Source organism: Taeniopygia guttata, chromosome 18 (genome assembly GCF_048771995.1).
Source record: "Taeniopygia guttata chromosome 18, bTaeGut7.mat, whole genome shotgun sequence".
NCBI classification, from domain to species: domain Eukaryota; kingdom Metazoa; phylum Chordata; class Aves; order Passeriformes; family Estrildidae; genus Taeniopygia; species Taeniopygia guttata.
Genome location: NC_133043.1, coordinates 1423564 through 1449505, shown reverse-complemented (window position 1 = coordinate 1449505; position 25942 = coordinate 1423564). Strand labels below are relative to the sequence as shown.

At 61.5% G+C, this 25942-nt stretch overlaps 2 protein-coding genes and 1 long non-coding RNA gene across 6 annotated transcripts; 1 reads left to right on the top strand and 2 right to left on the bottom strand.

Annotated features, from left to right (window-relative positions):
- Positions 1 to 48: 48 nt before the first annotated feature.
- TTYH2 (tweety family member 2) lies at positions 49 to 7318 on the bottom strand. Of its 2 annotated transcripts, XM_032751620.3 has the most exons (15): positions 7099 to 7318; positions 6402 to 6574; positions 5109 to 5220; positions 4057 to 4277; positions 3883 to 3978; positions 3728 to 3800; positions 3574 to 3643; positions 3381 to 3436; positions 3211 to 3303; positions 3043 to 3135; positions 2821 to 2963; positions 2529 to 2714; positions 2371 to 2449; positions 1935 to 1947; positions 49 to 1124 (listed from the first exon to the last, which is right to left on the bottom strand). In XM_032751620.3, exons 1-15 carry the CDS (start codon positions 7225 to 7227, stop codon positions 1081 to 1083), a joined length of 1581 nt encoding a protein of 526 aa, XP_032607511.3. In that variant the 5' UTR covers positions 7228 to 7318; the 3' UTR covers positions 49 to 1080. The 2 variants fall into 2 exon arrangements, with proteins under 2 accessions (XP_032607511.3, XP_030143161.4); XM_030287301.4 differs by lacking the exon at positions 1935 to 1947.
- A 264-nt stretch (positions 7319 to 7582) lies between these two features.
- Positions 7583 to 9100, bottom strand: RPL38 (ribosomal protein L38; the record flags this gene model as incomplete). Its single annotated transcript, NM_001245376.1, is given in 5 exon segments — positions 7583 to 7680; positions 7870 to 7992; positions 8550 to 8610; positions 8849 to 8880; positions 9079 to 9100. Coding segments are annotated over 4 exon segments (213 nt in total).
- Positions 9101 to 13993: 4893 nt separating this feature from the next.
- On the top strand, positions 13994 to 19705 carry LOC121470880 (uncharacterized). 3 transcript variants are annotated; one of them, XR_012058597.1, is made up of 3 exons: positions 13994 to 15626; positions 16889 to 17935; positions 19531 to 19705. It is a non-coding gene; the product is annotated as an uncharacterized lncRNA (long non-coding RNA). The 3 variants fall into 3 exon arrangements; XR_012058595.1 differs by lacking the exon at positions 13994 to 15626 and having other exon boundaries at positions 16622 to 17935; XR_012058596.1 differs by lacking the exon at positions 13994 to 15626 and having other exon boundaries at positions 16622 to 17977.
- Positions 19706 to 25942: the final 6237 nt, after the last annotated feature.

The window sequence follows — 25942 nt, the reverse complement described above, 5'->3', positions numbered from 1 at the left end:
CCCCCAAAAAGTGATTATCCCCCCAAAAACCCGCACGGGAGGCAGCAGTTTAGTCCAAGTGTTTATTATCTTTTCTCCCAAAAGGGCACAAACAAATCCAGCCGGACTCCAGCTCCCAGCCGGAGCCCTTTGGTTAGTTCACATGCGGTTACAACAGCTCTTCTACCAGCACCCTTACATGGAAACGTTAAAAGCCAAAAAAATAAAAAAAATCCCTCGGGATTTCCCCCAGGGGAGGGATGCTAGTCACGGGGAATGCGGAGAAGGGGAGTCAGGGGGATGTCCTGGCCCTGTCTGCACCCTTTGGGTCTGGGTGGGTGGGGCGGGGGGTCCATCCCTGCTCCAGGGGGAAGGGGCCCTTCCTGGGGATCCGTGTGCCAAAGGGCAGCCCCAAAGGGCCCCCTTCAGCTCGCACTGCTCTCCCAGCTCCTCACCCTGGAGCCCTGGAAATGAGCCTCCCAGGGTGGCAGGTCCGTGTTGTCCCTTGCCAGCAGTTCTCATCCCTCTCCCAGGGGATGTGTGACCACTCCAGGGCTGCAGGAGGAGGGGAGCCTGCCCCAGCCCACACCTGCCTGGGAGAGCCAAAAAGAGCCTAAACCCACCCCAAAACCCGCTACAAACCCCACTGCAGCGACCCCTTTCTGGAACAGAGCCAGCACCTCCCAAATCCCGGGGGCAAAGCGCAGGGAAACCAGCAAGGCCAAAACATCGGTAATTCCTCATCCTGGGAAGGCTGGGGCAGCGAGGGGCGCTGGGGCAGGGCTCGGGAAGGGGCTGGCACCACGAGTGGTTGGTGCTGCGTTGCTCCAGGAGCCCCTGCCCGCACCCTGGGGCAGCCTGGCCCGGGCTTCGCGCTCCGGAACGTTCCGAGCTGCCGCGGGGACAGCAGGAGCCAGCAGAGAGCCCTCCGCGCTCCGTGGGGCAGCAGGATGGGGGTGCCCAGGACAGGGGGTGCTGGGGGGCTCCAGGCTCGCCCTCCAGCCCTGCCGTGTCTCCTACCCCATGCTCTCCCTCCAGGCTCTTTGGTTTCCCGGCGGGATCTCCTCCTAGGCCGGGAAGTCGCCGCGGTGCCGGACGTGCTCATCGGTGACCGCCAGGTACGTGGCCCTCATGCTCGGGGAGTACTGGGGGGGCACACGGGGGTCAGCACCCCAGAAGGCCCCACACAGCCCCGCGGGGTGTTCCCGTGCGGGTTAATCCCAAATTAATTTGGGATTAATCCGCCAGGTGGGCACGGAAAGGGTCAGAGCCTGCTCTCCCCAAGCCAAAACCCTCCCAGCCCGTCCAGCTCTGCTTTGTCCCTTCCCAGGTTCATCCACCTTCCCAAATTCATCCCAAATCTGCCCGTGGGGGTGTGTCTGTGAGGTGCCAGCGAGCCCAAGCCTCCAGCCCCCACCGGACCACATTCCTCCAGGATTTCCCAGCAGGGAGGATCATCCCAGGCAGGCATTAAGGAAGATTATTCCGAGTTTGTTATTCTGGACTCGGAAAGCCTTTCCTCAGGGATCTGAATCCTGGGCAAATTAGACTATTCAGGCCTGGGAGAAGCGTTCCAATTAATCCCCCCACTCGTGTTCCCCCCTGGGAGGAGGCTCTCGCCAGCTGCCAGGTCTGGGAGATGGGATCCAAGCTTCCACCTGATAGAAAAAATCATCCCTGGAGGAGAGTGACAGTATTCCTGCCATGGCAGCATTCCTGGAGCCATATCCTGCCTGGGAGGGGTTTCACTGCTGCAGGGATGGAGACAGGGACCAGCATCCCAACATGTGGGAGCTGAAAATCCTCCTGGCCTGTTGTCCCCCCTCCCTGAGCTCTCTGCACCCCAAAAGCCAAGCAGGAAAAGGGGATGGAGGGAGGTGTGGAAGGGTGAGGAGGAGGGGAGAACCTGGCTGCTGCCCCGGGATAAGGAGGGAGAAGGAAGGGGCTGAACTTACTCTTGATGGGCAACTTAGCTCCAAAATAATGGATGCAAAAAATTAAAAGAAATCACAAAAAAAAGGAAAAAAAAAGAAAAACAAAAAAGAAAAACAAAAAGAAAAAAAAAGGGGAAAAAAAGACAAGGAATAAAAAAATGAAGCAGCAATACCAGACAGGGCAGGATTAACGAGCAGGGAAATGGGAATGTGAAGGGAGAGACTGCCAGGAGCATCCTCTGAGAGCCAGGATGGAGAGGAAGCACAGGGAAGGGAGGGAGGGGAGGCTTATTTTGGTGTCCCCCAGCGTGTGGCTGTGCCCCCTCCCCGCAGGTGGCCGGGAATAGCGCTGGGCCGGGCAGGAGGGACCGGGATCTCCCGTCCCTGTCCCACCCAGCAGATGCAGAGTGACCTCCCCGGGGTGTCACAAGGGTCTGGCCTCGGGCGCCCATCGTACCGTGGGGGGAGGAGAGCCCCTGCCGATGAGGGGCACGTTCTCGTAGCGGGGGTTCCCTCCGAAGAGCACGGCCTGGTTCCTGGGGGCACAGCGAGACCCCCGTCACCCCCGTCCCCAGCAGGGCTCCATGGCCACGCCGGGGGCTCGGGGGGTCTCACATGTACTCGGAGACGGGGGCGTTGGACACGGTCTGTGCCGGGGGCTGCAGGCTGCTCTGGCTGCCCAGGCTGCTGCTGTAGCTGCAGAAGCTGCGCAGCTGCCCCCGGGGCGGGCGGTGCGCCGCCATGCGCCGCGCCTGAGGGTTGAACGGGTCCTCCTCGTCCATGTCGTCGTAGTCCCGCTCCCTGTGGGGACACGGCGCTGGCACTCGCGCCCCGCGTGCCAAAGTGGGGGTCTCTGTGCCCAGGGTGAGGGCAGGGGTCTGGGGCAGGGGTCTGGGGGCACACGCACCGCCCCGCCAGCTGCTGCCAGGCGCGCGGGGCCGCGCAGATCACGGTGGAGAAGGCGGCGGCCGCCAGCAGGGAGAAGAGCCCCAGGTAGAGCAGCCCCTCCACGCCGTCGTAGCAGATCCCGATGAGGCCATCCAGGTAATCCTGGTGGGACACAGGCAGGGCAGCGCTGGTGGCACCGCAGGGGCACCCCAGAGCTGGTCCTCAGTCAGCCCCCCCTCACCTTGTGCAGCCCCCGGCAGTCCAGCAGGGCCGTCAGCTGGTGCAGGCTGGTCTCCGAGGAGTTGAGGAGCTTCTGGACCCCCAGCAGGTCTTTCTGCGGGAAAAGGGAGGTTAGCCAGCTCTGGGGAGCAGAGGGAGGGATGGGGATCCCTGCTCCCCACTCCTGTACCTCAGCTGTGGGGAAGAGGGGCAGTGCATACTGGATGAGCCCCTGGATCTGGATCTGCATGGTGGTCAGCGAGCGCTGGAACACGGTGAGAGCCTGCAGGGGGGAGTGGGGAACAGTCACGGACCCCCCAGCCCCAGGAAGCACCAAAGGGGGTGCCCACCCCCCTGTACCTGCTGGAAGGGGCTGCTCAGGCTCTGGTCACAGTACAGGTAATAATGAACCACCTCTGCAGAGAGAATGGGAATGTCAGCAGGAGCACCCTGGGGCACAGGGAGCCGTGGGGGGACAGTGGCAGTGGGGGGCACTGGACCCCCAGGTGGGTTTTGGGGTCCTGCCCACCTCCACCTGACAGCCAGCCCTCACCTGTGCTGATCTCATCGTCCGTCTGGTTCATGATGAACTTGTCCGGGGCCACGCAGAAGTCGCTGGTGCCCTGTGGGGCAGAGGGACGTCACTGACGGCCGCAGCGCTCGGCACAGCCCTGGGCAGCCCTTCCCTCCCCTCCTGCCCCGCTCACCACCGCGGCCGCCGTGTCCACGGCCATGGAGGCCCAGCTGAGGACCAGCATGAGCAGCCCAGAGCACAGCATCCTGCAGGGAGAGCGGGCAGCACGAGTGGGGAGCATGGCTGGGGGTCCCCTGAGCCCCCCGAGGCCGTGCCCAGGGTACTCACATCAGCAGGAGGCAGCGGGAGTGCTTGGCCAGCCCCAGGCAGGCCAGCAGGCAGACGGTGAGGACGAGGATGAAGAAGAGCAGGTAAGCCAACCACCTGGGTGCAGAGGAAGGCTCTGTCACGCATGGCCACCTCCCCAGCCCCCCTGGGACATCCCGGGACGCTGGAGCTCACCGGTAATACTCGACATAGGCCACCTGTCCCGACAGCTGGGTGAGGTCAGCGCTGACGCCCCGCCAGGCCGGCAGCCCCTGCAGCTGCAGGACAATGCTGCCAGCCAGCTGCTGCGTGAACTTGAGGGTCTGCAGGTAATCCCCCCGCGAGGCCAGGAGCTCGTTCAGCCGTGCCAGGTGCTGCTCCAGCGCTCCCTCCATCTGCAGTGTGGTGCTGGCAACCTGCGGCCACCAGGATGGTCAGTCCCCGGGATGGTCAGTGCCCGGGATGGTCAGTGCCTGGGATGGTCAGTGCCTGGGATGGTCAGTGCCCTGGGATGGTCAGTGCCCTGGGATGGTCAGTGCCCATGATGGTCAGTGCCCGGGATGGTCAGTGCCCGGGATGGTCAGTCCCTGGGATGGTCAGTCCCCAGGATAGTCAGTGCTCTGGGATGGTCAGTGCCCTGGGATGGTCAGTCCCTGGGATGGTCAGTGCCCGGGATGGTCAGTGCCCGGGATGATCAGTGCCCGGGATGGTCAGTGCCCGGGATGGTCAGTGCCCTGGGATGGTCAGTCCCTGGGATGGACAGTGCCCATGATGGTCAGTGCCCTGGGATGGTCAGTGCCCGGGATGGTCAGTGCTCTGGGATGGTCAGTCCCCGGGATGGTCAGTCCCTGGGATGGTCAGTCCCTGGGATGGTCAGTGCCCGTGATGGTCAGTCCCCGGGATGGTCAGCACCCAGCAGCCTGGCAGGGCCATGGTCAGCACCCACCAGCCTGGCAGAGCCATGGTCAGCACCCAGCAGCCTGGCAGGGCCATGTGCCCCACCCCTGGAACTCTTTCTCCAGGAGAGCAGCTCCACCCCAGCCCGCAGTGGCCTCAGAACAGCCCTGCCATGGCCCCGACCCGGCCGTGCCGGGCCACAAAGGTCCCATTCTGTGGGGTGACGTCAGCCTCCCGCGCTCGGCCAGCACAGCCACCCCGGGGCTCGGCTGGAGCAGCCGGACGTCCCTCCCTGGTGCTTCCCAAAGCCAGATCAGGGCACTGAGGCACCCTGGGGGCCGTGGCCCTACCAGGGAGTCGATGCCAGTGAGGGTCTGGTTGGCGTGGTCCAGGGCATAGAGCAGCTGGAAAACCCCGTCGTTGGTCTCGCTGTTCCCATAGAAGCCGATGCCAACGGCCGCGCTGTGGGCAGAGAGGGGACCCTGATGAGAGCAGAGGGACACGCTCCCCCTGCGACGCTGGCCGGACAGGGGACACTGCCCTGCTTTTGGGGGACAGCCGGGCAGAGACAGAGGGGGACAGGGACAGCACCAGGATGGGAACCTGCTCCAGAGCCAGCAGCCAGAGCTGCTCCGTGGGCACCGTGGCTTGGAAGCTCCTCCTGCCAAACCCCGGGAGATTGAGGGCGGAGGGGCTGGGCCAGGCGGATTAGGGGAATCCGCTGGAAGCGCCATGGCTCCCATGAAGCCTTCAGCTCCAGGCCCTGTGGCGAGCTCCCTGCAGCTGCTGCAGAGCTCCCCTGGAGCTGGGATGGAGCTGGGAGCTGGCTCTGAGGACAGAGGTGCCCACGGCCGTGTCCTGGCTGGGCACGTGCCCGCATGTGGCCGGTGCACACGGTGCTCGCCAAACCCCGGTACAACCGAGAGACACCAGCCTGCTAATGGCCACCATTAGCCCTTGGATGGCCACCAACGGGCTGCTGGGGGGGTTTGAAGCCCCCAGGAGCTGCAGAGTGGCCCCTGCCATGGCAGGGAGCTCGCTGAGCTCATCAGTGCCGTTTCCCTGTTTCCCTGCTCCCTGCGAGGCTCCCAGGCAGCCATCACGCTCCGCCCCGGCTCAGCTCCCTTTGTCTGGAGCGAGGGTCGTGGCCAGGCAGCCAAAGGGGCTCATGGCCCATCCTGTCCCCCCCAGGCCGCCCATGCCGGGGGACACCCGGGATGGCCACCCTGGGGATCCTCCCAGCCACGGCCGCCCCGAACCGAGGTGGGCTTGGAAAGCCCCAGAGCGGTGCTGGGTGAAGAAGCGTCCCCTTGTCTAATTGTTGTGGCTGCAATTAAGGTCGGGCACAGGGGAGCTGCCAGCTGGGTCACGCTGCCGCCCGCCATCTGCTCCGGGCTGGGATTAGCGACCGGCCACGCTCCCGCCCGGGATTAGCGGGGAAGGGGAAGGCGGCACAGCCGTGACAGGGACACGGGGCTGGGGCTGGCCCGCAGCTGCTCCCGGGGCTGCCCCAGCAGCTGCACGGCGGGAGGCAGGGATGGAGCACATTTACTGCACAGATCGAATTAAAGCGACCCGTGGCTGCAGCGCAGAGTCCCCTCCGTGACAGGGGGACAGCAGCAGGTCCCTGTCCCCGTCCTCACCAGCAGATGAGCCCGGCGGTGACGGCCATCCAGGTGACACAACACGAGTGGGGCCGCTTGGTCTCGGGGTCCTGGTCCCTCTTGCAGCAGCACAGGCAGATCAGGTACACGGTGAGGAAGAGGAGGTTGAGGCCGAGGCACACGGCGGCCACCAAGCCCAGGAAAAGCAGCGACTGGCAGGAGAGAGGGGACAATCAGCAGCCGTGCCCGTGACCCGCTCGCGTGGCCGGGATGCGGCCGCGTTCCGCGCCCCACGGGACCGTCACGTGAGGAAGAGGAAGAAGTGTCCCCGTCCCTGTCCCCGTCCCTGTCCCCATTCCCACGCAGGGCCCCGGGCCGCGGTGGCCGAGCCGGGGGTGCAGCCGCCCCTTGCCGGGACGTTGGGCACCGGGACGGCGGCGCTGCGCCCCCTCCCCAGGCGGGGTCCCGGCGGGCCGTGCCCGGGATGCCCGCGGCCGCTCCGGGGGCACGGGGAAGGGGCTGAGGAGCAGCGGAGGCGGCGGCGAGGCCGGGAGGGCAGCGGCGGGGCCGGGGTGCCGGTACCGGCCGGGGGAGGGGGGGCCGGGCGATGAAAGGCGCTTTGTGCGGCGGGAGATGAGAGCGCACAAAGGAGAGGGCAGCGAGCGGCGCGGGGGGCGCGGGGCGGGCGGCACCGGGCGCGGGGGGCGCGGGGGGCGCGGGGGTCCCGGGTCGGTACCTGCTGGTAGTCGGGGTCCTGCGGGCGGAAGGTGCCGGGCACGGGCTGTAGGTGCGGGCCGCGGTGCGGGAGCCCGTGCAGCCAGGCCGCCCACCAGGGCGCCAGGTAAGCGGCACGGCCGGGCCCCATGGCGGGCCGGGGTCGCCGCGCTGCCGGCCGGGGGGCGGCGGGGCCGCCACGCCGCGGGCTCTGCCCGCCCGCCCCGGTACCGCCCCCGGTACCGCCCCGGTACCGCCCCGCCCGGCAGGGACCGCCCCGCACGGCCACACCGCCCCGCTGCTGCTGCTGCTGCTGCGGACACCGCGCGGAGGACACGCTGCGGGTCCCGCTGCTCCCCTCCCCTGCTGCCACCCAGCTCTGGTGACTCCCCGCTGCCCACAGGCACCAGAACCGGCCCCTGCGCCCCTCAGCTGTGAGCAACACCAGCCCCACGATCCCCAGAGTGGCTCCAGGGCCAGAACAACAAGTTGTGAAACACCAAACGTGACACCAGGAACAGTTTTTTATTTATTTTAAAAAACACAGAGAATCCAACAGGTACACAGCTGATCCCGGCTCATTTCAGCTCCTTCACGGCCAGACCTGGGGAGGAGAGAGAGGACATGGACTTTGGGGGGGCTCAGGCATGGCAGGGGTGCCTGGAGCCCTCCAGCCCCATGGGAACACCAAGCAGTGACCCAGGCCAGGCACTGGTGGTGACAGCAGTTCCAGGGACCCTTCCACAGGGAGGGGACTCCTCAATCCCAACCCAACCCGAGACTCCCGGGATACCTGGGGGCAGGGACTGCTTCAGCTTCTCCGCCTTCTCCTTGTCTGTGATGACCAGCGTGTAGAGGTACCGGCTGCAGCGTACCTTAAACTTCACATTGTCCTTGTTCTTCTTGATCTTGACAGCTGTGGGGTGGAAGGGACACCCCAATATCAGCCCTGGGAAACCCAATCCACTGCCTGCCCCGTGCAGAAACCTCCAGCTCCATCCAGAGCAAGAATGGGGAGGAAAAAGCTCCATGAGGGCTCTCCCAGTGCTCAACTCTCCCGAGGGATCCTGCGACAGCCAGGTCCAAACAAGAGGGAGAAGAGAAAAAATTCTCGTGTTGCTCAACAGTGAGACACGGTTAAATTATCCTCAATCATCCTCATTTCGTGGCGGCAACAACAATCTCCCGTTGAGGATGACGAATCAATCACCTGTGGTGACAGAACTCCAGCACTCCACAGGGCACCACCCCACAGAGCAGGGGGATATTTGGGAATTGCTGCCAGGGAGCCGCGGTGGGAAGGCACAGCTGGGAACAGCATTAACCCCCCTGGAGCCCCACAGGAGGGACCTCGGTCCCCGAGCCACAGCCACACCGGGCCACAGCCACACGGGCCAGCCCCGAGCCCGCGGGTTCCCCGGGCAGGAGCTGCCCCGTGCGCACCCCCAGCCCTGCCCAGAGCCCCCCACTCACACTTGGCGTCCTTCCGCCGCGCCGTCAGCAGGAAGTCCTTGATCTCCTCAATCTTGCGAGGCTGCGGAGCCAAACACAAACTCGTGCAATGTCGGAATGTCCCCGTTGGAAGGGCCCCCAAAGCTCATCGCGGTGCAGCCGGTGCCGCGGGCAGGGAAACTGCGGGCCTACAGCCCCGCCGGGGACGTGCTCTGCTCCTTCCGCAGCCGCAGAACCGCCCTGCACCCCAGAGACCCCCGGAGCCACCCCTCCCTCACTCAGGATCCCCTCCCTCCCCTCCCTGCCCCTCGCAGCCTCACCATGGTCCCAGCTCGGCTTCGGCAACTCCAACCTGCGGCAGAAACGGGCCAAAATGGTGTCAGCGCATCCCCCCGCCATCGCGTCCCCCGCCCGCCATCGGGTGTCCCCGCGCCTCCTCCCCCTCTCCGATCCGCCCCGGGGCCGCCCGGTGCCGCGAGGCCGCGGATGGCGGCGGATTCCCTTGGGCCCCCCCCCCCTTTCCCGGTTCCCCCCGGCCGCCATCACTCACCCGCAGCCGCTGCGAACAAACCGGAAATGAAGGCGGCACTTCCGCATCCGGGAAGTTTTATTTCCTACGGCGCGGGCGGCGGCCAAAAAGCATCGGATGGCGGCGGCGGCTCAGCCCCGGTGCGGGCGGCGGGGGCGGCTGCGGGGGGATTGGGCACGGCCGGGACCTACCGGGCATCTCTCGGGACGGTCCGTGCGAGGCTGCGCCCCGCGGAGCCCCGGGAGGTGCTGCCGCTCGGTAGCCCGGGCAGGGCTGCAATGGACCGGTTCTGCCACAAGAGAGAGCTTCGATCCCGCAGAAAGCCCCAAAGCCGCGCAAACCGCCCCAAAACGCCGGGCACAACCCCCGGGGATGGTGGCGAGGAGCGAGAAGCCCGTCCTGTCCCTGTCCCCATCCCCGTCCTGTCGCCGTCCCCATCCCCGTCCTGTCCCCGTCCTGTCACTGTCCCCATCCCTGTCCTGTCACTGTCCCCATCCCCGTCCTGTCACCGTCCCCATCCCCGTCCTGTCACCGTCCCCATCCCCGTCCTGTCACCGTCCCCATCCCCGTCCTGTCCCTGTCCCCGTCCCCGTCCTGTCACCGTCCCCATCCCCGTCCCCATCCCCGTCCTGTCACTGTCCCCGTCCCCGTCCTGTCACTGTCCCCATCCCTGTCCTGTCCCTGTCCCCGTCCCCGTCCTGTCACCGTCCCCATCCCCGTCCTGTCCCCGTCCCCATCCCCGTCCTGTCCCTGTCCCCATCCCCGTCCTGTCCCTGTCCCCATCCCCGTCCTGTCACCGTCCCCATCCCCGTCCCCATCCCTGTCCTGTCCCTGTCCCCATCCCCGTCCTGTCCCTGTCCCCGTCCCCGTCCTGTCCCTGTCCCCGTCCCCGTCCTGTCCCTGTCCCCGTCCCCGTCCCCTCCTGCCAGCCCCGGGTGTGGCTGGCCCGGCTCTTGGGGCTGCTGGGATGCTCCCAATGTGTCACACCCCCCCAGGAGCTCCCAGTATCACCCCAACTCCTTTACTGGGGTGAACCCGCAGCTGCCAGCCCAGGGCTCCCAGCGGGAGATGGGTTTGGGCTGGGACCCTTCTCCCTTGCCGCCAAAGCAGCTTTTTAATTGTTTGATTTACTTATCTCCTCTCTGATGGGCTGATCTACTCCGCTGCCTTTTAATTGCTCCCAAACTCGAGCGGTTTTTCATGTTTTAAGAAATGCTGAATGGTGTAATTAAACCCCTGGCAGCGTAAATCAGCGGCGCGGGAGGACGACAGCCCCGAATTAAAGCTTTTGGCAGAACAATAAAACTAAAGTGGAGCAAAAAGTGCCGTTCTGGCACCGGGGCTGAATGCTGACGCCGAGGGGGGCTGAGGCAGCGTCCAGGGCACCCCAAAATCACCGGGATTTTGTGGGATCACGGAATGATTCGGGTTGGGAGGGACATTAAGGCTCACCCCGTTCCAGCCGCTGCCCCATCCCGGGGCTGGATGTTTTGGAGCAGCCTGGGCTAGTGGGAGGTGTCAGGGGGTGGAATGGGATGAGTTTGGGTCTCTTCCCACCCAAACCATTCCGTGACTTCCTGATCCCTTCATTTGTGTCATTAATGAAGATGTGAAGTAGCCCCGGCCCCACTGAGGACCCTGAGGGCCACCGCTGGTCCCTGATGGCCATCAGTGCTCTGAGCCACTGTCCCTCCGGGTGGGACATTCCGGATGGGACATTCCAGATGGGACATCCCAGCCGGCTCCTGTCCATCCACAACCCACCCATTTGTGTCCCCAAACGCAGCTTGGCCTCGAGTGGGAGCAGGAGAAGGGGCTGGTGCCTGCACCCCCTCCCCTGCACCCCCAGGGCAGCGTCATTCTCCAGGGAAAGGCAGCACTTTTCTTTTATTAATAATATTTAAAGCCGAGTGGCTGCCTAAATCAACAAAAATAATTCATGAGAGTCGTTAGCTCCTCAAAGTCAGGCTCTTTTTACGACCGACTTTAAGTTAAAAAAAAAAAAAAATTAAAAAATCCCAACCCAAACCCCACCACGTTGGGAATCCGCAGCTTTTCTAAGACATCAAATGCGTTTCCTGCCGCCTCCCCCCGGCCCGGCTCTGCCGCCGGAGGAAATTCAATTAACGGCCTTAATTCACCCTCCGACTGCCAGATTTCGATTAAAAAATCCTTCACATTCTGTTCGGGAAGCGCCGTGAAAGGATCCGGGGGGGGGTTGTGGAACCTCGTGGTTTGGGGGTGCCCCCCTTGCTGTGGGGTTTGTGAGGTCAGTGGGGACCCTGCTCCTTCCTCCTCCTCCTCCTCCTCCTCCTCCTCCTCCTCCTCCTCCTCCTCCTCCTCCTCTTCTCCAGCAGCTCCAGAGAGAATCGTTGGAGCCACATGGAGGAAAAACCGGATTCCAAAGGCACCCCAAGGCACCCCACGTTCCCAGCACCCCTCCCAGGAAATGTGGGTGCCACCTGTGCCCCTGGGGACCTGGTGGCACAATGTGGGACCTGGGGGACCTGGTGGCACAATGTGGGACCTGGTGGCACAATGTGGCACTGGGGGACCTGGTGGCACAATGTGGGACCTGAGGGACCTGGTGGCACAATGTGGGACCTGGGGGTCCTGGTGGCAGAGTGGGGCACCTCGGGGACCTGGTGGCAGAGTGGGGCACCTGGGGGTCCTGGTGGCACAATGTGGCACCTCGGGGACCTGGTGGCAGAGTGGGGCACCTCGGGGACCTGGTGGCACAATGTGGGACCTGGGGGACCTGGTGGCACAATGTGGCACAATGTGGCACCTCGGGGACCTGGTGGCACAATGTGGGACCTGGTGGCACAATGTGGGACCTGGTGGCACAATGTGGCACCTCAGGGACCTGGTGGCACAATGTGGCACTGGGGGACCTGGTGGCACAATGTGGGACTGGGGGACCTGGTGGCACAGGCTCGGCTCCCTCCCCAGAGCCCCTGTGTGCCACAGGTCCGGCTCTGTCCCTCGGCCCCCCTGGGGACCCCAGGGACCCCACCTTGTCCCCAGCCCACAGCTCTGAGTGCCACCCCAGCCCTTCCTTGGGCACCTCCAGGGATGGGCGCTCCAAACCTCCCTGGGCAGCTCCTTCCAGGAAGGAATTCCCCGTGAATTCTCCCCAACAGAAGAATTCTGGCTGTCCACACAGAGCAGCATGTCCCCACAGCGTTCCCAGGGTGGTGGCACCTCTGTCACTGTCATTGTTCCTTTAGCCCCTGGTCCCTCAGAGCAGCGATTGTGCTGGAGGTGGGAGCTGGCAGAGGGAGCAGCAGACACCACAGGACACCTTCACGGGAGATTTGGGCACAAACTGCAGCAGGAATTGATTTCTCCCCGAGTTCAGCAGAGGAGAAAGGTGGATTGCCCTCCCTGCGTGTGCTGGGAGCATTTATCACTAGCAGGGACAGGAATCTCTCCTGTTTTCCTCTTTTTTCCCCTTCACTCTCATTTTCCTGCGTGCGGGGCTGATCAATCGGCTCCTGGGGCAGCTCCCGGGCCCATCCATCAGCCCGGCTCACACCGGGAAATTTGGGGCCCAAACCAGCCCATTTGGGCAATCTGGGACCCAAACCAGCCCATCTGGGCAATTTGGGGCCCAAACCAGCCCATCTGGGCAATTTGGGGCCCAAACCGGCCTGTCTGGGCAATTTGGGATCCAAACCAGCCCGTTTGGGTAATTTGGGATCCAAACCAGCCCATTTGGGCAATTTGGGGCCCAAACCAGCCCGTTTGGGCAATTTGGGGCCCAAACCAGCCCGTTTGGGCAATTTGGGGCCCAAACCAGCCCGTTTGGGCAATTTGGGGCCCAAACCAGCCCGTTTGGTGTTTTCCTGTCTCTTCCCCCTTTGTTCCCTGTTGGTGGAGGACAAAGGCTGTGGGGGAACAGGCAGCGGGGGCAGAGCAGAATCCCAAGAAACAAAGCGCCTGTTTTCATGGAAATGCCCTGGAAATGAGGCAACAAATTTGGAGAAGGGGGAGCACAGGGCTGGGGGTTTGGAGTTGGCACCGTGGCGTGGCCAGAGCAGGGGGAAGAAGGATAACCGGGCTGGGAGTTTTCCTGCTGGAAGCTCCGGAATACTGAGATATTTTTGAATTAGGGATGGGCTGGGCCGGATCCTGCCCGGGCAGAGCACCCAGCCGGGAGCCAGGAGCAGCAGCCGGATGGGGAGCGGCCCCTGCTTTGCCTCCAATTGTTTTGGGGGGTGGGAGAAGCTGGACCAGGGGGTGACACCCCAATGTCCCCCTCTGTGCCCCTCTGTGAGGTGCTGTGTGTCCCTCACATGTCCCCCGATGTCCCCAAACCCACCGGGGTCACCAGTAGTGACCCAGCGATGACACCGGACACCTCCAGGGCCTGATGGGGTGCAGGGAGCCCCCACCCACCGTGGGGCTGCCGTGGGTGGGCAGTGCCAGGCGGGCACAGACCGGGCCCCGGTGGGTGCTGGCACCACGGCACGCAGAGCGGGCGGTGTGTGACACGGGTGGGTGACACCGCGGTGGCACTGCCGGCTGAGGACAGAGCAGCTCCCTGTCACCCCTCTCGGCTCCAGCCGAATTTGGGCTCATCCTGCAGAGGAAGATTATGGTAATTTTCCTCCCCCCTTACGCATAATTTTCCGAGCGGGCTGCAGCGGCGGCGGTGGGAGAGGCTGGGTGATGGGAATGTCATCTGCGATTCCATTATCTCCTCCTGCCTGCCGCTTTCTGGTTCCTTGTGAAACCTTCATCAAAACCTGGCGATCTAATTAGGACAATTAGAGCGCGCGGACAGCTGAAACCCGCCCAGAGCCGCAGCGGCGAGAGGGGCACCAGGCTTTGGGGGCGGGGTTTGAGGGTTTTTTTTGGGATTATTTTGGCTCTGCGGGGGGGTGGATGGGATGGGGGGAGGGGGGAGGGGGGAGGGTCCCAGCCCCCCGGAGTCGCTTTTGGGGTGCACGGCCCCAAGAGTGACCTCAGGGCTGTGTCCTGCCAGGGGACAGGGAGGCTGTCCGTGCTGGTGACACCGCCGTGTGACACCGCCGTGTGCCACCTCGCTGGTTGTCACCGGGGGTCTCAGCGCCTCGCTGGGGGCAGCTGCCACCCCTGCCCGTGTCACACGCTGTCCCCCATGCCCGGGGTGCCTCTCGGCTCGGGGATCCTCATTGGCATTCGGCGGGCGCGCCGCGGCAGCTGGCGGGTGGCAGCGGAGTGACAGCGGTGACAGGTAACGCCAGCCACGGCGACAGCCGGCGGGTTGGCAGCCGGGCCACAGCCCCGCCGGGCTCCGGACACGGCTCCAGGCCGGGATGTGCCGGGGAGGACCGGGAGGGCACCGGGAAGGGGGTGGGAGCTGCTCCAGGACCGCCCGCCCCGGGGTGATGGGGACACTCCAGCAGCCACGGGCACAGCGGGGACACAGCTCTGCTGGCAGCCACACGCGTGTCCCCACGGTGGGATGAGGCACGGGAGGATGGGGAGAGCGCGGGGGTGGCTCTCAGGATCCAGGGGGCAGCGAGGACACGGCTCCAGCGGGATGCAGATCCGTGTCCCCGCGCGGGGATGTGACAGCGACAGTCCCCCGGGATGTGACAGCGACAGCCCCCGGGGATGTGACAGCGACAGCCCCGGGGATGTGACAGCGACAGCCCCCGGGGATGCACCAGACCCCTGAGCTCGGCTCTGGGCGCAGCGATGCTCAGCCCGGGGCGCTGGGGATGCTCCGAGCGGGCAGTTGGGGTCCAGCCTCTCGTGCCACACCCAGACGGGGACAAAAAGCCGGGTGGGGACATTCGGTGACCGTACACCCATCCCGGGGGGGCGGCGGGCAGAGCAATTAAGGGAAGTGCCAATTGTCAGCGGCCGTGATTAACGCTGCTCCAAATCCGCATGAATATTAACGGCGACACGGCCCGGGCTCCCGCGCCATGAATTCTGGATGAATCTTAAGATAAATCGTTTGGATAACTTAGCGGCAGCTGTACTCCCTCGCCACCCGCTGCTTCCCAAAATCCGCTCGTGTCGGAGGAGAGGAGCCGGGAATCGCTGCTGGGGTTGGGGTGCTGGGATCGAGGGGAAATCGGGGTGCTCAGGGCTCCCCAGAGGCGAGGGAGTAGAGCTCTGGCGCCTTCCCAGGAGCGGGTGCCAAATCCTGTCACCCGGCACGCCGCTGTTGTCTTTGCAGGAGATATTTGCATCGCCTCGGAGATATTTGCATCGCCTCGGAGGCCCTTCCCGGAGGATGGCATTTGTCAGCGGCGTTATGGATGCAGCGCGTCCCCTCTCCTGACACCTCCTGCCCGTTACCGGGAGCGCATCCCGCTCCTCCGGCCCTGCCCGGAGCGGCTCCAGGCGCGGCAGCGGAGATCCATCTTCCCGGCGGGCCCCGCCACGGCCCCGCTCCCCATCGGCATCCGCCGCCGCCGCCTCCCGGGCCGAGTCCTCGGGCCCGCGGCCTTGATTGCATCCTGGTGCTCCCATAAATCAGCGATCCCATAAATCACCCGCGAGGCCGGCGGCGCGAGGGGGGAATGGCAATGGCACAGGCAGGGGACGAGCACAGCCGTGTCGCTGGGGTGGGACACAGGGACCAGCATCACCCTGACACTGGGGTGGGACACAGGGACCACCCTGTCACTGGGGTGGGACACAGGGACCACCCTGTCACTGGGGTGGGATGCAGGGACCAGCATCACGCTGACACTGGGGTGGGACACAGGGACCCTTCTGTCACTGGGGTGAGACACAGGGACCCTTCTGTCACTGGAGTGGGATGCAGGGACTGTTCTGTCACTGGGGTGGGACACAGGGATCATTCTGTCACTGGGGTGGGATGCAGGGACCAGCATCACCCTGACACTGGGGTGGGATACAGGGACCCTTCTGTCACTGGGGTGGGACACAGGGATTGTTCTGTCACTGGGATGGGACACAGGGACTGTTCTGTCACTGGGGTGGGACACAGGGACCACCCTGTCACTGGGGTGGGACACAGGGACTGTTCTGTCACTGGGGTGGGACACAGGGACCACCCTGTCACTGGGGTGGGACACAGGGACCACCCTGTCACTGGGGTGGGATGCAGGGACTGTTCTGTCACTGGGGTGGGATACAGGGACCCTTCTGTCACTGGAGTGGGATGCAGGGACTGTTCTGTCACTGGGGTGGGACACAGGGATCATTCTGTCACTGGGGTGGGATGCAGGGACTGTTCTGTCACTGGGGTGGGACACAGGGATCATTCTGTCACTGGGGTGGGATGCAGGGACCCTTCTGTCACTGAGATAGGACACAGGGACCACCCTGTCACTGGGGTGGGATGCAGGGACTGTTCTGTCACTGGGGTGGAATGCAGGGATCATTCTGTCACTGAGATGGGACACAGGGACCACCCTGTCACTGGGGTGGAATGCAGGGACCAGCATCACCCTGACACTGGGATGGGATGCAGGGACTGTTCTGTCACTGGGGTGGGACACAGGGACCCTTCTGTCACAGAGGTGGGACACAGGGACCACCCTGTCACTGAGATGGGACACAGGGACCACCCTGTCACTGGGGTGGGATGCAGGGACTGTTCTGTCACTGGGACAGGATGCAGGGACCCTTCTGTCACTGGGATGGGACACAGGGACCACCCTGTCACTGGGGTGGGATACAGGGACTGTTCTGTCACTGGGGTGGGACACAGGGACCACCCTGTCACTGGGGTGGGACACAGGGACCAGCATCACCCTGTCACTGGGGTGGGATGCACGCTGGCATGCCAGGAGCTTTCCCAGGAGGAAAACAGCTTCTCCCACCCAGCACCGACACCCCAAGGCCCCTTTGTGTCCAGGGATGGTGCTGGAGCTGGGACCTGCCCTGAAGCCCACTGGATCCCCAGGTTTGAGCAGCCTCAGGAGTTTTCCCTTGGGAGGGATCTGCTGCCGCCTCCTCCTCCTCCTCCTCCTCCTCCCCCTCCCATCCGTGGCTCTGCAGAATCCTGTCACAGCCCCTGCGTGACCCGCCGTGGCACCGTGCCCGTGGAAAGCTGCAAACCCGACCCTCAGCTGCCAAAACACCGTCAGAAAAATCAGGAAATCAGGTGCAAATAGCAAGAGGAGATTAACGAGAGAGGAGCGATTGAATCGGGGGCCATTAACAGATTAAATCATTACACGGAGTCAGATCAGCACACAAATAATATGAATAATAAACGTGGCCCGGGGGCAGCAGCTCCTGCCTGCCGTTTGTCTCAGCCAGAAGGAGGGCTGGTGACTGCCACCACCCGCGTGCTGCGGGGACAGGGGACACTGGGAAGGGCTCTGGGGTTGGGGACAATGACACCAGATGTGCCAGTGTGACCCTGCCCCTTTCCGCGTGTCCCTTTTGGGGCCCATCAGCATACTGCTCACCCCAATGAGGTCTCGCAGCCCCCCCAGCCCCAGCAGCCCTGCAGGGACCCCCCCCATCCCTCACCCAGCCTTTCCTTCTCCCCCAAATCTCCTTCCCTGCTGCATTTCCTTCCCTTCCAGCTTCCCCTCTGGAGAAGGGGAGCAGCCACGTCCCTGCTCTGCTCCAAAGGGTTCAAAGGCAGTGCAGACACGTCAATAAAAGGCTCCAAACAATGGGAAAATGTCTTTTCTCCCCAACTTAATTTCATTCCCGTCACCAAAACCCCCGAGGAGTTGGAAACAAAGCCTGAGCAGCCTCTGCATGGGCACAGGGAGGGGGTCGAGCCCTCCCTGGGCTGCCACAGGGTTAATTCGCATCTCAGCACGTCACATTTATTCTGCTGGCGAATCCTTTCTTCCCTAAATTCCTGCTTGCCCAGGAAGGCTGGAGAAAGTCTGAGCTGCTGCGACAACACCTGGGAAGGAGCATTATTATGTGGTGTGACAAGGTTTGATGAATTCCTGTGTGCCTGGGGGAAGGGACTAAGGAGGTGAATGAAGTGCGAATATTCTCCGCGACAATCAATAGCCGGGATTGAGCCGTCTGGCAGATGGGACATTCGGGTTTCACCTCCCTGGACGGACTAACTGGATTTGTGTCCCCGGGAAGCGGGAACGGCAGCGAGGGAAAGGCTGCGAGGGGCTGGGGGTGCAGGCACAGGGCTGGGGTGGGGCGATGGGCTGGGGTCACTGGTTGGGGTTATGGAGATGGGGTGGTGGGTTTGAGATTATGGATTTGGGGTCCTTGGTTGGGGTTATGGAGATGGGGTGGTGGATTTGGGATGATGGGTTTGGGGTTGTTGATTTGGGTTATGGAGATGGGGTGGTGGATTTGGGGCGATGGGTTTGGGGTTGTTGATTTGGGTTATGGAGATGGGGTGGTGGATTTGGGGTGATGGGTCTGGGGTTATGGATTTGGGTTATGGAGATTGGGGTGGTGGATTTGGGATGGTGGGTTTGGGGTCATTTGGAGATGGGGTGGTGGATTCGGGATGATGGGTTTGGGGTCATTGGTTGGGGTCATTTGGAAATGGGGTGGTGGATTTGGGATGATGGGCTTGGGGTTGTTGATTTGGGTTATGGAGATTGGGGTTATGGGTTTGGGGTCATTGATTTGGGTTATGGAGATTGGGGTGGTGGATTTGGGATGGTGGGGTTGATGATTGGGGTCATTTGGAGATGGGGTGGTGGATTTTGGGTGATGGGTTTGGGGTTGTTGATTTGGGTTATGGAGATGGGGTGGTGGATTTGGGGTCATTGGTTGGGGTCATTTGGAGATGGGGTGGTGGATTTGGGGTGATGGGTTTGGGGTCATTGATTTGGGTTACGGAGATGGGGTGGTGGATTTGGGGTGATGGGTTTGGGGTTGTTGATTTGGGTTATGGAGATGGGGTGGTGGATTTGGGATGATGGGTTTGGGGTTGTTGATTTGGGTTATGGAGATGGGGTGGTGGATTTTGGGTGATGGGTTTGGGGTTGTTGATTGGGGTTATGGAGATGGGGTGGTGGATTTGGGGTGATGAATTTGGGGTGATGGATTTGGAATGATGGGTTTGGGGTTATGGAATGGGGTGATGGGTTGGGATGAGTAATTGGGGTTATGGAACGGGGTGACGGATCTGGGGGGATGTGTTTGGGTGGGGCAGTAGGTTGGGATAATGGTTTGGGGTGATGCTTTGGGGTGCTGGAGCCCTTGCAGGGAGGCCTTTTCCCCCGTGAGGGGATTGCCCGGGCCGCACTGTGGAACTTCAGCTGCTGAAAGGGAAAGAGGGAGCTGGAGCAGGGGCACCCCACAACCACAGCCTGCTGTGGGGGGAGCCATTTGACACCAGATCCCACCCATGGACCCCCCCAGGACCCCCCCAGGACCCCTGGCTGTCACTGCCACCCCATCCCAGCCCCCCACACCCCACACCCGCCGTGGCTCCGGGATTCCCGTCACATCCCCCAGCCCCGGAGCTGCTGCCTCATGCCCGGCACGGCCATTTGTTTGTGCTGGTTGCAGGCAGACTGATGGTTTTAATGGCACATAATCATTTTTCAGGAGTCATTTGATGCCACTAATCATGGCTGTGATCCGGCACGCCGCGATGTGTAATGACAACGCTGAACAGGAAAAATGGCACTCGGATCCTCCGCTCTTCCCGCTCTAATCTATATTTTACCACATCTTTCTACCTAATGATACTTATAAATGTTAATAAATGACTACTTATGCACTTCCTTTTTTTTTTTCTTTTAATTTAATTTTTTTTTGTGGCAGTGGGTGATAAAATAATTCTGGGTTAAAATATCAGAATGGGAAAAGGAAGTGAGGGGGTCAAGTGTTTCCCTGGTCATTGGAAGACACTCACATGGTGGGAAGTTCAGAGAGGCTTTCGCTGCTCAGAACTTTATGGCCTCTGTGTTAAAATAACAACTGTTACAAAAAGAAAAAAAGAAACTCTAAAAGAAACAATTTTAAAATGAAGTTTCCTCACTGCAGGAAGAAGATCCTCCTGGCATGGTGCCCAACACCTTCAGGATGAATTATCGTGCCATTCCTCACACTCCAACTCATTTCATCACAAAATTAAAGAGAATCTGGCAATTAAAAAAAAAAATCTTAACATGTTGTCTTCCCTGAGCTGCTAAAAGCCAGGGATCACAGACAGGGAATGAACTCAAATGAAGCGCTGAGAGTGCCCTTCCCTTCCCTTCCCTTCCCTTCCCTTCCCTTCCCTTCCCTTCCCTTCCCTTCCCTTCCCTTCCCTTCCCTTCCCTTCCCTTCCCTTCCCTTCCCTTCCCTTCCCTTCCCTTCCCTTCCCTTCCCTTCCCTTCCCTTCCCTTCCCTTCCCTTCCCTTCCCTTCCCTTCCCTTCCCTTCCCTTCCCTTCCCTTCCCTTCCCTTCCCTTCCCTTCCCTTCCCTTCCCTTCCCTTCCCTTCCCTTCCCTTCCCTTCCCTTCCCTTCCCTTCCCTTCCCTTCCCTTCCCTTCCCTTCCCTTCCCTTCCCTTCCCTTCCCTTCCCTTCCCTTCCCTTCCCTTCCCTTCCCTTCCCTTCCCTTCCCTTCCCTTCCCTTCCCTTCCCTTCCCTTCCCTTCCCTTCCCTTCCCTTCCCTTCCCTGGTGAGGATTCCCTGGGTGAGGATTCCCCCCCTGGATGCTCAGGGGGATCCCAGGCCCAGCCCAGCCTTGGGGACCGTCTGTCCTGGTGACCCCAGATCTCTGGGACAGGCTGGATGGGCTTGGAGCAGCCTGGGGCAGTGGGAGATGTCCCTGCCCACCACAGGGCTGGAATGGGATAACCTTTAAAGCCTCTCCAACCCCAAACATCCCATGACTCCAGGATCCCATCATCCATCTTGCTCCATCAGCAGAGGCAGGGTCAAGGTGAGGGTATAACCCATGGGACCTCCTGGATCCGACCTGGAGCTCATTCCCAGCCCTTCTCCCCCTGCTCCTGCCCTGCCTCTGCCCCCAGAGCTCCCTGGGAGGCTTTTCCTGCCCTAAAGGAACAGCTCACAGCCCTCCTGCCCCCCAGTCCCTGGGGCTTGGATCATCCATCAGTCGGAGCAGGGCTGGAGCTGCAGCAGCTGGGCAGGCTCGGGGGAGAGCTGAGGAACCCTCGGTGCTGCAGGAGAGATGATCCAGCCTCAGCATCCTGCTTGGGCTGGGAAAACCTCCCCAAAACCTCCCAGGGGCTGGGACATCCCAGCCTGGATCCCTGCTGGCCTTGAGGCAGGGCTCTGGTGACACATCCTGGCATCCCAGTGGCACTGCCAGGTCCTCTCCCAAAACACACGGCTCTCCCCAGCACGGCCACCTCCTAGCTGGGAAATGCCCTTGGATTTTCCCTCTTTTTCCCCCGTTAGAGGCAATTTGGCCGTGCAAAGTTGTCACAGGTACCTGCACATTGCTCCTGCAGCTGAAACCCTGGTTTGTGCCGGGATTGTGGCGGGATTGTCCCAGGATTGTGCTGGGATTGCGGCAGAATTGTGGCAGGATTGTGGCAGGATTGTGGCAGGATTGTGGCAGGATTGTGGCAGGATTGTCCCAGGATTGTGGCGGGATTGTGTCGGGATTGTGGAAGGATTGTGCCCAGATTTTGCCAGGATTGTGGCAGGATTGTCCCAGGATTGTGGCGGGATCGTGCCGGGATTGTGGCAGGATTGTGTCGGGATTGTGGCAGGATTGTGCCCAGATTTTGCCAGGATTGTGGCAGGATTGTCCCAGGATTGTGCTGGGATTGTGGCGGGATTGTGGCAGGATTGTGCCGGGATTGTGGAAGGATTGTGGCAGGATTGTGGCAGGATTGTGGCAGGATTGTGGAAGGATTGTGGCAGGATTGTGGCAGGATTGTGGCAGGATTGTATCAGGATTGTCCCAGGATTGTGCTGGGATTGTGGCAGGATTGTGCCGGGATTGTGGCAGGATTGTCCTGGGATTGTGCCGGGATTGTGCTGGGATTGTGCTGGGATTGTGCTGGGATTGTGGCAGGATTGTGGCAGGATTGTGGCAGGATTGTGGCAGGATTGTGGCAGGATTGTGCCGGGATTGTGGCAGGATTGTGGCAGGATTGTGGCAGGATTGTGCCAGGTTTGTGCTGGGATTGTGCCGGGATTGTGCTGGGATTGTCCCAGGTTTGTCCCAGGATTGTCCCAGGATTGTCCCAGGATTGTCCCAGGATTGTCCCCAGACTGTCCCCGCAGCCAGGCGCTGGCAGCTGGCCCGGCCCCGGCGCCTCCCGGCTGGCAGCTCAGGAACATCCCCTGTGCCCTTTGGGGACGTGTCGCTGTCCCCACCGCTGCCAGCATCCGGGCTCTGCTGGAAAACATATTTGAATTATTTAAAAAGAAGGCACAGAATACTTTCTGTTCTTTTCTGGGGGATTTTTTTGTGTTATTTTAAAAAAGAACCCTCTGTTTGTAGCAGGTTTCTCTTTCCTGGGAAGGTGGCAAGAGGTGTCCCCACCAGAGGGATGGGGACAGGGACCCCATCAGTGACCAGAGGCAAGGAGGTTGGAGGGTGACAGTAACTCCAGCCCTAATAAATCACAGTGACACCATTACATGGGGCCACATCACATCTCAGCAGCCACCTAATTAAAAACTGGAATAAAACAGGGCAAGAAAATAACTTAATTTGGGTGCCTCTGCATTGCTCATCTGGGGACAGTTCTCTGCAGGGGGGAGGGTTTGTTTGATCCTAATTAGGCTCCAGATTGGAACAGGGATGGGGACAGGTGGCTGTCCTGGTGACCTGGGACACTGTGACCCCACAGAGGGGACTGCTGGTCCCAGGGGTATTTTTTTTCACTCCTTCTTTTATTTTTAATCCAACCTTCAAACTGGACCCAAAGCAGATATTTATAGCCCTGCCAGGACCTTGGGGTGTCACCAGCAGGTTTTTGGGGAGTGGGATGCTCACAGCTCTGGATAAACAGGGTGGAGCTGGCACAGGGCCATTGAGGGATGGGGTTTGGGAATGTTGTGGCACAGGGCTTGGGGACTTCACAGGATGAGGCTCAGGGACATGAGGGCACAGGACTTGGATTAAAACACAAATTCCTGCCTGTCTTTGCTGGTTCTACAATTGTTCTACAATTTCCCAATGAGAGGAAATATTTTTATATTGGGTCCCTGGGGAATGGCTGGAACAGGAGCCCAAACTGCCCTGATCAGCCCCTTCTGCCACAATTCCCTGCTGCTTTACTTCTCCCAAGGAAAATTAAACCATCAATGGGATTGGGCAGCCCCAGTGCCTTCCCCTCCCTGGATCTCCCCGTGCCACCCCCAGGATTTTTCCTAATTGCCCGGGAAGGGGAAGGTAAAGGCCTGGCCCCCCTCCAGGGGAAATGTGGGATCTGTCCCTGGAGGAGCAGGGAAGGGAGATGGAAGTGCAGCTTCTCTCCACTGAGGAGAACACAAACCCTTTCATGTGGCGCTGTGGAAAGGGAATGAAAATCTCCTGGATTATTCCAGGGAGAAAATCCAGCCCTGCCCTCCCTGTCCCTGTTTGTGATAAAGCTTTTGGGGGGGCCTTTGGAGAGGAGAATTCCAGGGGTGTGGGCACAGCCACATGGTGCTGGCTGCTGCTTCTGCCGAGGGATGAGGAATTCCTGGCGTGTCCCCAGCTGTCCCAGCGTCTCCTGGTGTGACACAGCATTTCCCAGCTTCTCTGGGCATCTCACATCCCAGCGTGTCCCAGATTCTCCCAGGGGTCCCAGGGCTGTTCCCACATCCCAGCGCTGCCCAGGCAGCTCCCAGGGCTCCCCCAGTTCTCCCTTTTTTTATTTTGGGGGTGCAGGGAGTGTGGCTCCTTTGGGATGGCACTGGTGGCACTCCGAGCACTCGGTGCCACCCTCAGCCCCTGTGGCCACGGCGCTGCTCCCAACCAGCAGCTGCAGAAAATCTCCAGGAATTGTCCTCAGAGCCGGGTGATTTTCTGCTGGTTTGGAGCAGAGCCACGAGCTCTGGAGGCGCAGGAAGGAGTGATTTTCCGTGCACATCATTCCCTAATTCAAGCACATCCCGAGTGGCTGCGTGTGAGGGGGGAGCGCCGGGAAGGCGACGGGGCTATGGGATGTGGGATATCCCGGGATATGGGGTGTGCCCCCGCCAGCCCCCCATGGCACTGCCAAGCCTGGAGCTGGTCCAGTCTCACCGGTGGCAAGCTGGAATCCAGCTGCCATGGCCATGCGAGGAAGAGGCAGGGATGGAGCAGAGCCAGCCCCGACCTGCCACAGCTGGAAAATCCCCTCGAGTTTCCATCTTTGCCATTAAAGCTGCTCCCTTCCTGCAGGAGCATCGTCAGATCCACCCTGGAAATGATGCTCAGGAGGAGGGATGAGTCCATGAGCACCCGGAGGGCGGAGGAGCTTTCTGAGCCCCTGGGAGGGGAAGATGTGGCTGCCAGCCCCAGGTGTCCCCATCCCTGTCCCACCCCACTGGAGTCTCCCCCACCCACCCCTTCCCAGGGAGTCACAGCACGAGCTCAGTGGTGCAGGGACACGTCCCTGCTGGAGATGCCACCGAGCCACCACATCCCTCCGTGGTGATGTCCCCAGGGTGGGGCCGGGGGTCAGGTGAGGGACACGGCGTCCCTGGGCTCAGGGAGCATCATTGGCAGCCGCTGGCGCACGGAGGAAGGGGCTGCAATGTAGGGGAGGAATATTTTTAGCTTTCTCATTAACCGAGTCCTTTCAAATTAGCCTTCCATTAACCTCAAAGCGCAATGAAAGCGCTGCAAAGCGAGCGTGGGATTTTTTCCCCTTCCCTTTCAGGGCTTAAGGCTCCTGCGGAATATCAAGGTTTTCCTGATTAGCGCCGCATCCGCCTTGAAGCTCTAATGAAGGGAAGTTGTGTCGGGGACGACTTTTGGGAAGAGCTGGGCTGGTGACAGTGGGATTGAGGTAACCCAAAGCCTGCCTGGCCCTTCCAGCGAGGATCCATCGGGGTTCTGCAGGCATTGGCACCTCTGTGCCCATCCTGGAGGTGCCTGGGTCAGGGAGATCCACCAAGCAAGGGAGAATCACCCCAGCGGGGCTCGGAGCTGCCCAGGTGCTTCCCTGTTGGCTCTCCCCACCCCACTCTGGGATTTTCCCTGGGTTTTGGGGGTGTCTGTGGCTGGTTTGGGGTTGAACATTCATCCAGGAGCTGGGAGAGCTGGTTTGAAATCCAGTTTTGGCATCCTCCAGTGTGTTCTTGGGTGTGATGGGAGAGAGGTGAGGGGAGGGAGATGGAGGTGGAGGGATGGAGAGGAATGAGGAGATGGAGACAGTGGAGATGTGGGTGGAGGAAGGAAGGAGACAGAGGAGGGATGGAGCAGAAGGTCCCAGCAGCTCCTGGTCCTGTTCCTGCCATGTGTGAGGCTGCCCCGAGCTCAGGGGACCCTCCCCAGCTCCGAGCCCACTGCGGAGCCAGACCAGGAACCCACAGCCCTGGGGTGCTCCTGCCCAGCCCCTTGGGGTGCCCCAAATCCCCCCGGTCCCTGGGCACATCCTGAGCCGCCTCCACGGCCGCGTGTGCAGCGCTCGCACACCCAGGGCTGATTTCCATTAAGTGGAAAGCAGAAATAAGGGAACATCAAAGGGGAATTGGACAGACAGAAGAAAAAAAAAGAAAATAAAGAAAAGGAAAAAAAGAAAAAACCGGGGCGGAGGAACGGGAGATGGAGGAGAAGAAAAGGAAGGAGCTGCTCCGCGCCGGCGCCCGTCCTGCAAATTGGAAGAGCTGCTCGGAGGTGTCCACAGGCGACCCTGCCAAATCAATTGATTTCATCTCTGGGCACAGAGGCCTTTTTTTATTTCACACCAATTTTCACGGGCAGCGTCGGATAAAAATGGCAGAGACGCCGGGAAGGGGGAGTGGCGGGGGGAGAAAAGTGGGGGGGACAGGAGGGACCGGCTGGTGACAAAAAGAGGCTGAGGGGGGGGAAATTCTCCTGCCAGGGCCTGCCTGGGGATGGTCCCCTGCTGTC